The sequence below is a fragment of the Motacilla alba genome, chromosome 9 (assembly GCF_015832195.1).
Source record: "Motacilla alba alba isolate MOTALB_02 chromosome 9, Motacilla_alba_V1.0_pri, whole genome shotgun sequence".
Taxonomy (NCBI): domain Eukaryota; kingdom Metazoa; phylum Chordata; class Aves; order Passeriformes; family Motacillidae; genus Motacilla; species Motacilla alba.
Window position 1 is genome coordinate 17,490,864 of NC_052024.1, and position 12,143 is coordinate 17,503,006.

Below are 12,143 nucleotides of genomic sequence, written 5' to 3' on the forward strand. Positions count from 1 at the left end.
CCACATAAGTCCAGAAATGTGTTGTTTCTGTTGGACTGCCTTTGGGAGGCACAAACAAAAGTCTGGTTGTGTGTTTGTGTTCCCCATGATTTGGCAGCTTTTTATGCCTTCCTGCAGAGCAGTGGCTTCTGGCTGCCCTGTGAGTTACGGCTGTGCTTGCAATGACAGGGGCAAACAGAAGCAGCTGCTGTTCCAAGTGATGCTGAGCTCTGGGAGGAACTCACGCTCTTGCAGGTTCTCCCCCGTTGTATGGGTGTGACCATCCTGCCACAACAACAGACAGTTTTTAAAAAATTCTTACTTTGAAGAGTTTTACCCTGTCTGATCACACTGGGCCTTCTCAGCCCTGATTCCAGAGCTGCTTAAAAGTATCCTGAGAGCTGCAGTGAGACACTCTGGTGCCAGAGTCACTCCATCCCCTGCCAGTCATTCCTCTGCCATGTCCCCACACACCCTCCCAGCTCCACCAATGCCGCCTGAGCAGCTGTCACCATGAATGTGAGCCCTGCATCTCAGGTGATGGGAGAAACAGCCTGTGGAATCTCTCTCTGGCTTTGTCTCCTGGAACATGGCAGCAGAATCTGGTAAAAGATGAGCCAGAAATCCTTTCTTGTTCTCCCTCCCACTTTGCCTGACCTCATTTAGGGCATGATCTTCAGATGAGCTAAATTACAAGTGAGCCAGCTCAACTTTACCCACATGGCAGCTATTTTGTCATCACCAAGATGCTTGACCTTCCTTACAGCTCTGTGTGGTCAAGGACTACACAGGATTTAAAGACAGGAGGGATGTGCACTGAATTCCTTGCAGAATGATCTTCTGGTGCTTTATCAGCAACAGGAGGGATTCCCTGGGCTGATCTGCTTTCCAAAGGGCTGTGAAGAAGGAAAACTTACCAAACTAAGGCAAGAATGCCCAGGATGGTACCAAAGGTGTGTTAGACTGCTTACCAGAATGTGCTAGGTGATGTCTCTGGCAGGAGTGATTCACTGTGGATTACCAGTCTTCACTTATTCATATTGCTAACCTTAAAATAGGGAATAGTTTAATAGGAGCCAGCATTTGGGGCATTTGTTCATTCAGGGAGAAAGAAGCATTTAGAAAAGGAATCTACCTGTGAAAGGACAGTAGCAGCTGACCATAAACCTGTGAGTTGGATTCAAAGGTCTAAATTCTAGACTAATGCAAAAATTATTCCTAAATCAGCAGTCAAAAAGAAATTGGAACTGTGCTTATATGCCATGTGCATTGGAGCTTACAGAGCTCTCAGGGTCCAAGTCAGTGTGGAAAGGAAAAGCTTTACAGGAGAGAGGAGCATGGTGTAAAAGTACCAGCAAAAAGTCAGAACCTTTGCATGTGAAAATAGAGATGTGTGGAATATTTAAGACTGGGATTTGAATAATTAGACAATCAATTATTTCTTGGCATTTTAAAGTCTGAGCCTAATTCTATTCCTAACACTATTGCAAAACTTAAAGCTGTAATTAAATATGTTAGTATCTGCCTTAGCAGGTGTCACTGATTTAGGCAGCAGTAGATTGCACTGGCATAGGGTGGTTCCACTGTGGCAAATTACTGGTAAATTGTTGTTTACTGTACCTTTAAGTTTAAATTGGTTCTTTTCTCTTATTCTTCATAGTTCTCTTGTCTGTTGCTCTCTCTGTTCTTCTTACCCTGTCCTGTTAGGTGTATGTGGACTAGGATGAGATTGTAATGCTTGATTATGCTTTGTTGCTATTTTTAGTTCTGTGGGGTTTATCCCCTGCTAACTTCCTTCTAGGGCAACATGTACAAACAATTATATTTTTGTGAAGAAAACTTTGCACCTATTATGAAACAGCACCATAAATATTCTATCGCGTTGCAACAGAAGAGGTTTTTGTATTGCATAATTCTTGACACAGTGTGGTGTTAGGTGGCACAGCTCTGATTTCCCAGCTGATTCATCAGGATGATGTCAGGATGGGTCTGTAGAGGAAGACAGCAGCAATGCTGATTTCTTCTGGTAATTGTATAGAATGAAGTGATTTCCCTGCAGCAGAAGAGTATGGGAACTGCCTGGTGGGCTGACAGCACAGAGGAACAATCCAGGAATTGCTGAGATTAATTTTTGGTGTTTTCTTTGATTTGCTGAGGTCACATCCAGCAGGGAAGGTGCAGATGAAGATGGGAAGCTCCTGGCTGGTCGGGCACAGCCAGCCCTGCTCAGGACCCCCATGGCACTGCCCCGTGGCCACCCAGGTGCACAGGCAGCAAGCCCAGGACCTGGCAGAGGAGCTCCCATCTCTGCATCCACCCACAGAGGCCAGCGAGCTCAGAACACCCTCTCCAGGCTTTTGTAGAGATTCTCTGTTTTCACTGAAGTCAGGGAGATTTTTGCCAGGGACCTCAGTGAGAGCACTCGGAATATAGTCAAAGCTAAATAAAGTGAATCCACCCACTTCTAATTTGTAGAGGACAGGGTTTAAGCACATCCTCCTGCCTGGCCTGGGACATCAACAAGACAAACTTCCTTCTTTTTAATTTGTCCTTGTACTGTTGAGAGCCAGCAATATTTTCAAAGCATGATGAACTGGTAAACCTTAGTCACCATTAACAATTACAGTCTGTGCAAGTATTGTTGATAACATTGTTAATAAAGTTTAAATTTCTAATGCTTCTTTTTTATTTTGTTTTGTTTTGGTTTTCTCTAAACCATCAATTCACCTCCCTGAAAAAGATACTGCTTTTGCTGTTAGATTATGTGTCTTCCAGTCTGCAGTCTCCTTGCTTGAGGGGAAAAAAAATCTGCAGGCTTGAGGGGAAAAAAAATCTCACTTTCAGGTGTATTTAACTTAATCAGAAGTAAAAAGCAGGTTTGGTGGTTTCAGTATGTTTTTACATACAGAGTTATTCCCATGTAATAATTACTTCCTGTCTTAGGATGGAAGGTAAGAAAAAGTGTGATTCAAGAAAGACACTCTGGATTCTTTTTCCTTCTTGCAGAAGGAGGACCTCCAAATATATGAGAAGTACTGTCAGAACAAACCAAGGTCTGAAGCTCTCTGGAGACAGTGTGGAGACAGCATCTTTTTTCAGGTGGAATTTCATTACAGACTAGCAGTGCAAGACCCTCAAAGCTCATTTTCCTTGTGTATCTCTATTCTTTAGGAAACCTAGAGTAAAACACAGACTTTCCTGCCTGCTTCTTATACTGATGGCAGGTGGCCAGTGTGTGTCAAGGTCTCTACAGGAGACTGGGCAGGTAGAGCAGTGGGTAGATTTCCTGGACAGGAGCCTGACTCTGCAGGCCATACCCACACCAAAAAAGTGCTGGCTGCTTTGCAAATCCCAGCTGATTGCAATCTCATCAGCAGGGAATGCCAGATTTCAACACCAAGTGGAACCTAAACATTAGCTCTTGTTTAGATGTATTTTCACTGTGGGATAAGTAACCCGGAAATTCCTATGCAGATGGAACAAATTTCTCTCTCAATTAATTCAGACTTATAATCTTCAGATTGTCAAATGATAATGATCTTGGTGACTTGCCTGTGTTTCAAGAAACAATTTTATTTTTCTTCTGTGTTGTCTCCTGCAGGAATGTCAGCGTAAATTGGATCATAAGCTCTCTCTAGATGCTTATCTCTTAAAGCCAGTTCAGAGAATCACCAAGTACCAGCTGCTGCTAAAGGTAATTTCTCCATGACAGTGCAAAGAATTTCAATGTATGGCTTGTTTTACTTCCAGAATTGCATATCAGTCAGGACTACCTGGAAATAAATCCTTCTCAGTTCTTCAGCAAATACTCAGCATTTTTTAATTGTAAAATGGTAGAAAACAGTCTTGTACGGGGACTTCCTGTTCCCAATCTATTTTAGATTTTAGATTAGACTTTTTCCCCATAGTCCCCAGTCTATTTTAGATTGGGAACTGCTATTACTTAGCAGTACTTATACTAAGTAATAGCAGTATACTATTACATCTATAGCTCTCTCTATATAAAATAATATATTTTCCTTACTTTTTAAGATAGTAAGTATTTTATTGTTTTATTTACCTTTAAACAGAAATTGAACTTGGTTTTATTGTATCACTATATGGTTTTACAATTTGAAAACAGGAACTGATGCCTTAAATCCTGTCAGTAACATCTCTCCCTGTTTAACAAAACTCTTTCGGCTCCCTGAAATAATATTTTCCCATGGTTGTGACTCAAACTTTTCAGAGGAAGCCACTCCCTTTGCTGCTTCTTTTTAAAAGACAAAGGCAGGAACAAATTGTCTGTCATTTTTCCACAAGGTGAATATGTGAACTTCCTCTTGATTGGTTGGAACCATGAGTGGTCCATGCTTGAAATTCTGGTCTGGAGGCAATAGAAAATATATGCACTCAAAACAATGATTTTTTTCTCTTTTTTTAATTTTTTTAAAGATGGTGGCTTAAATTTCTGTCTCCATCTACTCAGTTCTTAAAAACAACATATACTGACTTTCCCTATGGGAAGGTCATGAAGGTGAATTACATGCTGTTCTCAAGCCTCTGGGTTTAAAGTAGTGTTAGGTACTGTCATGAAATTTAGCATTGAAATTTGCAATTAAGATATTAGGCTGCCATTTAACTTGCTAATAGCTACTATGGCACTGCTCAAAATGTGCCAGTACAAGCCATGGGAGGACCTGGTTGACCGTTTTTCTATTTCTGTGAACTGCTTATTGACTTCATGTAAAAATATAGAATCCAAATATTGAACATGGATATAGACAAGGATGCAACTTCACTGATTCCAGTAGATTTACATCAACATAGTCCAGAAATAAATTTGAACTCTATTTCTTGAAACTGTTCTGTGAGAAGGGAAAAAATGTAAAGGACTCCAGGAAAGCAAGAGTAAACCAGATTTTACTTTTAATTTGAAATATGACTGTAAATAAACCCAAGATTAGATCAAAGAGTAAAATTCTCAAGCAAAACAGGTCTCAGCCATTGGGGTTTGAAGCTGGTCAGACCAGTTTAATACTTAGCAACAACATATTGGCACTGGCATTTACTTTGTCAGGGTTTATGAGGTCTGGGAAGATGGTGCACTCCTTCCCTGGCTGCAGGAGCATTTAAAAGTGTAGACAAATGGAAGCCAGTGAAAAATTGGTAACAGACAAGTGCTTAAGAAGCTGTGTGCCTTGAGCGGCGGGTGGACTGGATTTGAATTTCGGGTCACAATTACTGCAACCCTCTGGTTTCAATCAGTTTAGCTAATGTGCTCATGCTGATAAAAGCAGCATGCTCACATCTCATGAGACCCATCCTCGTTCTGGAAAATGTGCAGCAGGTACTGTAGGAATGCATCCTGCTTTTACCTTCTAATCCCTAGTTACCCAGGGACTTGAGGATAGATTGCTGCTGTTTGAGGTTTGCAGGAGCTACCTTTTTGCATCCCTATTTTACAGGAACACAAGTGCCTCAGCTTTTGGATTAAAATATTTCCAAATTCAAAATGCAGAATGTCAAACCTGCCAAATTCAGACTAGAAATTAATTTGTATTTTTAACCATGGTAGTAAGTACCTCGTGCAACTAATTGCAAAAGAAAATGGGGAACTGTCTAACACCTGAAATAATTATACTGAGTTTCTTTTCTAGCAGATGTGAAGCAAAAAAACCCCTGGATGTAATTCTATGACATGCAAGGAGTTCATTGTAAATATGTCAGAATGGTCCTGTCTCATCTTAAAAGAACCCTTTAAACTTGAAAATGTCCTCAATGACCTGGTGAATGTCATATTTGGGGTTTTTTGGGTTTTTATGTTCCTCTTTTGTTTTCCTCTAGTTCTGCTACTTTGTTTATGCAACACAAATTCCAGGAGGATTGTCTTACAGTGTCTTCTGGTATCAGAAATTCCCCATATCTTTTTTTAATCAGGAAATGCTGAAGTGCAGCAAGAACTCAGAAGGTACTGCTGAATTGGAAGAAGCCCTGGCCACGGTGCTTGATATCATCAAATCAGTGAATGATTCCATGCACCAGATAGCAATCACAGGATATGAGGTAACTGCTGCTGCTCCTACTCTGGTCTGAGCCATCCCATGTTCCTGTCACCACCGATCATGCTGTGCCCGTGGCTGGTACTGTGCTTTATGGAGCCTGTGCCACATTCCTGGAGGGTGTCACTCAGAGGGGTGTTGTGATGACCAAAAATACATCTCAGCAGCCCTGTCATGTGGAGCTGGGGTGTGAATGTGAGAGCATAATGGGGCAAATGCAGGACTTTTGAGTAATTGCACCCAAAACTCATTTGTAGGTGAGAGGTACAAGTGTAGCAAAACTAACTTAAGAAATTTGCTGAAACTTTGTGGCTCCTGTGCAACTCAAGTGTTTTCAAATCTTTTGCACTTAGGGAGAAAATTGTGGCTTTCATTTAAAGTGGGTCATGGAATCTGTGCCAGTGATTGGCAAGCTTGTTATCTGAAATGTGAAGTAACAACCACGGTACAAATCAAAGGGCACAAATATATGTCTCTGCAGAAGCTCCATTGAAGTCATATGACTTTCAAGAACTAGTGCTGACTACATAAAATGAGCCCTTTAAGTGAGAAGTGGAAGTGATTGACACATAAGGGAGAAACAAGCCTGGCAAAATGAGGCCTGAGAATCATGTGGTTGCCCATTTTGAAATAGCTGCAGGGTGAAAATGTCAAGAAAGAAACAATACACTGAGTATTGTTCAAAGAATTTTTACATCACGGTAACAGGCTTTAATCCAGAAAAACTATTTTGTGCAGAATCTGACTTCTTGACAAGGTGCTGAGGTCTGTACAGACAGTGTCTGTGTGGGAAGAGTTATTCTGGTTATCAGGATGGGAGTGGCCCCAGGAGTTTTGATTTCTATACTTCTCTTTTTTGCAAATTCATCTGCATCTGGCAGCTGAGAAACCCATGCCTGCTGCCAACATGATTTTATAAATAAATTCCACTGCTTGTCAGAGATCCATTGCTGCACACAGCTGGAGATGGGGACTGTGCATTACGTTTGGGATGAGAATGTGAGTTCTGCCTGCAGTAGCTGCACTGGGTTGAAGGTGAAGCAGTGGCCACCTCATTTATCTGGCAAACACTGAAGAGGTGTGGTGATTGTGGATCAGAGAAACACCACAGGTCATAAATACAATCTTAGATCTCTTAAACCTGACAAACTTTAAAAAAGCAGCACATACTTAATCCATTCTGGTCATGGCTAAGTCTGAGTGTCTCAGAGACTCATTTTAGTTCATTTCAGAAAAACTCTTTAGAGCCTGCATATTATTATTGCAGACTTGAACCAGTCAACATGGACATGGATACAGCACACCACCTACCTCCCAGTTTCCATTGTTTCTTATTAATTCCCAAAGAGAAAGGTAGCTTTCCTCCTGTATTTCTCAGTTTAAATGTATGCACTTACAGCAATTCAGCAAAAAATTTATTTCAAAACAGTTCTGTTAAGGGAAGGTAAGAAGAGCTTCTCCAAGAAAGGTAACATATTATCCTGAGTAGGGGGGATTTATCCAGATTCTTGTCCATATAAATGCTGAGGTCATCCTTTTGTCTATTTCTTGCTTTAAACTGTGAGTAGTTTTGTACTCAGGAATTCAACAGAACATTCCTGTTCCTTTTCAACTTTTACTTTTGAATTTTCCAGCCTTTCATGAAATACCAGATAGTAACTCCAAGGACTAGATTTTTGCCTCTGCTTTCTTAGCTGAACTGCAAAACATGGCACAGTAGGGCATGGCCACTGTTTAGCCCAATGCTGACAGCATTCCTGAGATGGTTTGTTGTTACATGATTTTTAAATGGGGTGAAAGTGTGAAAGGGGATGTACCCCATAATTTCTTATCCCTGTTCCACTTGTCCCAGGTGCTCAGCTGTGGTGCCAAATAAACACCTCCCATAGACAATGAAACCACACCCCATCTTGTGGAGTCTTTCCCACACAGCCATAATAGAAATACTTGCCTGGAAAACCTTTCAGAGAGGGATATTATGCCAGTAGGGAAGCAGGTTTTGTGACAGCTGATGAATGCTCCCAACTGCACATTTTGTTTCTTGGACTTGGGTGCATGCAGATTTGAAGAGCTGAACTCTTGTGTATGAAATTGCTAACATGTAAGTCTAGGGTTGGATTGGTGTATGTTTTTTATTTTTAGGCAAAACCACAAAAAAAAAAAAAGTAGAATAAAACTCAGAGAGCAGAAGATTTAGATGTGTTTCATACTATTATCTCAATATTTGTACACAATCTGGCCTGGGTAGTTTGTCCATGAATTATGATGAGAGATTCTTATAAATTATAATATGTATTGCTCATCTTCCATAAACATGGGACAATATGTATTGCTCTAACAGGGAATAATTATATTTGAGATAGTGATCAAATCCTCAATTTTAAATAAACTTCCTTTAGGATAAAATATTGCTGTCCACTAGCAGAAATTACCAGAAACGGTGTCCTCCTATTTGCTGCCTATACTGAAGACAATGCAGGGCTTGTGGGCTAGTATTCAAAGTCTCCTGTGGGATTGCTGCAGACTGCCATCCCTGTCTGGTTTCTTTCTTGTCTCCCACTTCACTCACTATTATCCCAATCCCACATTCAAGGCTGGAGAGACAGACCTGTCACAAGAGTTGAACTGAGCTTCTGGATCTCAGTGCTGTATTGAACAGTGCCTGGAGTGACAGGAGCCTCTCACCATTGTCAGAACCATGTAGAAAATATGCTTGGTTTTATTGTTTTGGTTTGGTTTTGTTTTTTAAATTTAGCTTTGCATATCAATCTGCTTTTCACAGGCTTGTATTTATATGCACATATAAATACAAACACCCACAGTCCTTTATGCACGAAAAAAAGATCCAGGTCTATATATTAGAGATGACAGACTTATCTGAATTGCTGAGGGTTTCTGACTGGTTTGGAGAGTCTAATAATACCCTGATATAGAGTGTAAAAGTACCTAATAAAGTTTTGCAGTTGAATGTGGAGCAGATGAGGGGGAGTGAGAGGTAGAACAGGTTGCAATTCTTATATAAGAAATGAGACATTTCCACTTGGAGTCAACATCTTCACCTTATAATCAACAGAACATGCAAATGTTGAAAGTAAGTACTTTAATAATGCACTGGCCTTATTCCCTCAACTTATTATACAAAGCATTCCTAGGAAAACTTGTGTTAAGATAGTTATGATTATCATAATTTGTTGAATGCCATTACCATATAGGCATTGCCATTTCTTATATACACACATTCCTCCACTCTTAACAGGGGATTGTCCTGGTGGCATCTGAGCTAAATGTTTATATCAGTTGAAGTATTTTCCCATCAGTGGTCTTCAGACAAGAGCTTTAATTTAGAAAGGTCTTGTTCCTGCCTAGTTTCACTCTCCCTCAGGTACTTTTATGGCTCCTTGGTGCATTCACTCCCTCTTTGCCCAGGGCTGTGCAGTGTTGCATAGTTTGCAGATGGTGAGCCAAGAAATTATTGACAAAGCTTGTAAAGACTATTTTGAAACAGGAGGGAATTACATACCTACACAGCTCGAGGCACTGATCCGTGACTTCAGACATCTAAGCTCCTTCAAGGTTTTGCCTGGGGATGGAGGAAGCTTGTACAAGAGTGGAAACTGAAACGAGATCTTCCAGAGTCAAAGCCTTTGTTTGGGTAATGGACAGCACTGGCCCTTCTTACTGTCTTGGAGTCAGGGGCCTTGAAACCAATTGTTGCCAGAAGAAGCTTCCTCTGAGGTGACCAGAGGGGACAGCCTGTGTGTCACATCCAAAGAGATCCTGAGATGGATCTTAAATGAGTGGGGAGACAAACTGGGAATTATGGACATGCAAACCAGTGAGTTAATGGTTGTGGGAAGAAACCACGCAGGCATAGCAAGGGGATGTGTGCACTCTCCAACAGAAGGAATGCCTCTGCCTGGAACCTCAAACACCACCAGAGGAATGAATTGTGCCTGGGACTACCCTGGTTTGTGTGTGATGTATGCTCTCTCTTTTCCTTGCTTGCTAGGGGGATGTCAGTGAGCTTGGCAAGCTGTTGATGCAGGGTTCCTTCAACGTATGGACTGACCACAAGAAGGGGCACAACAAGGTGAAGGACTTGGCTAGATTCAAACCAATGCAGAGACACCTCTTCCTCTATACCAAGATGCTACTTTTCTGCAAGAAACGGGAGGAGAACACCGATGGCCATGAGAAGACAGCTTCGTACAGCTTTAAAAATTCATTAAAGGTAATAAATGCAGTAATGATGGGGGAGGGAAATAAGTCTGGTGTTCTCACAGACAGGGATGTGTCCACATGGGGATTTGAAGAAGGTGCATATATCTGGAGCTGTCTTGCACCCCTGAGTAAATGACAGCTCCCATTTAGTTTTGGGCTGGAGCCTGACCAAGCTATACATCCTGCAACTGCAGATGTGAACCTTGTTCTTTGCAACTTGATACAAAGGGACACCTTGTGTGATCTTGCCCAGCATCCCATAAAGAGAAGCCAGACTGAATGGACCTGCATCTGTCATTGTTGTGCTTACAGGCATCCTCCAGGTGCAGTTCTATTGCAAGTTTTACTATTGGCACAGCTGAGCAGATATTTTCTGTGGCAGTAACACCTACGGATGAATCAGCGCAGTAGAAGTGCCCTTTTATTTGCAAGAGTGAAATTTCCAGATATGAGTCAGGACATTTTAAGGTGGCAATCACAAGTAGGCCACATTTTCCCTCTAAGCACATTGGTGTGACACTTGTGACTTTAACCAGCTAACACGGATCATCAAGTGTAATGTTCCATACTTCAGGGTACCCAGACAGGAATTGTAACAGAACCTGCTTCAAGGCTTGAACCAATTCATATTTCAAGTTTCTTCCTGTAGAGATAGAAGGAATGATGGCATAACACTGTCTAAATCTTTAAATTTCATGCCGATGTGGATGTGAACAAGAGGCATGAGCAAATACAGTAGTAAGATGAGAAGCTGGTTAGTAGCAGCTGAACTTCAAGACTGTGATTAAGAATTTTTCATTTAAGAAATCTAGAATTTTTTTCTTTGGGTTTTTAGTGTCTTCTGGATTTGCAGACTGGTCATTAAATCTCACAAAGCCCTATTCCATCCCTCTTTCTCTCCCACCTCAACAGGTCAGTGATAGCAAGGGAAAAAAACAGTCCTAAAACTGAAAATTTGTCAAGGTGAAGAAGAGCCAGGATGGGGTTGAAAACTGATCCACAGATCAAGCAACAAAAGAAAAGAGGATAAATTCAAGATGAGACATTAGCTTGGGTTAATTTTGAACATTCTTTTTCCCTTTAGCAATCAAGAAGATGAGTGACAAATTAGATATTGAGAAATAGCATGCTCTGAATTTTACTTTTAATGACTCCCAAAGGTGTCAGAAATGAATGCAGCCTTTTAAAAATGCTCCTCAGAGGATCAAGTTTAAACACTATTGATATTTTCCAGATTCCAGCTTCTTGTTTTCTATTTTGAAACAGATGAGCACTGTGGGCATTACAGAAAATGTAAAAGGGGATAATAAGAAGTTTGAGATCTGGTATAATGGCAGAGAAGAAGTCTATATCATTCAGGTAATGACAATCCTTTTTGTCTCCAAGGGCTATACTTCCTTTCAATAGAATTGTTCTTAAGAATGTTCACTGTCCTGTACACTCCAGAAACAATAGCCATTGAAAGCTTCATTGTTGAAGCACTTTCATAGGCACTGAAATGGCTAATTTATTGTGAAAATGGTCAGGATTTTGGCCAAAAGAAGAAATAAAGTAATGGAAAATTCCTTGGAATGCTGGTCAGAAAAACAAGGAGAGGACTTTGGATTTGTGGTAACTTTTCCATCTTGAGGAGCATCTGCTTTGCTCAGAGCTGGCCACAATGTTCCAATCCTTGGCAAAACTGAGAGCCAGTGTAGGTCAGGGCAGCCCAGTGATTGGCAGCATGTTTTAACTGGATCTGCTTTGCCTTGTCCTCTTTTGTTCTCAGGCATCTTCTGTTGAGCTGAAAAACACCTGGATTTCAGAGATCCGCAAAGTCCTGACAGGACAGCTGGAGGCATGCAGAGGTAGGGCTCACAGAGCAGCAGCTGGGAACGTGTCCTTCCCCCTGTAGCTGTGTGT

At 41.1% G+C, this 12,143-nt stretch overlaps 1 protein-coding gene across 9 annotated transcripts in view; it reads left to right on the top strand.

The window, feature by feature from the left end:
• The window catches only part of MCF2L2 (MCF.2 cell line derived transforming sequence-like 2), a 155,445-nt gene that overhangs the window by 118,893 nt on the left and 24,409 nt on the right, over positions 1–12,143 (top strand). For all 9 annotated transcript variants that reach the window (XM_038146503.1, XM_038146500.1, XM_038146502.1 and 6 more), the window contains exons 19-24: positions 2,986–3,078; positions 3,581–3,673; positions 5,899–6,024; positions 10,030–10,251; positions 11,508–11,600; positions 12,010–12,088. In XM_038146503.1, the coding sequence (XP_038002431.1) occupies positions 2,986–3,078; positions 3,581–3,673; positions 5,899–6,024; positions 10,030–10,251; positions 11,508–11,600; positions 12,010–12,088 (706 nt within the window). The remainder of the gene's footprint in view (positions 1–2,985; positions 3,079–3,580; positions 3,674–5,898; positions 6,025–10,029; positions 10,252–11,507; positions 11,601–12,009; positions 12,089–12,143) is intronic.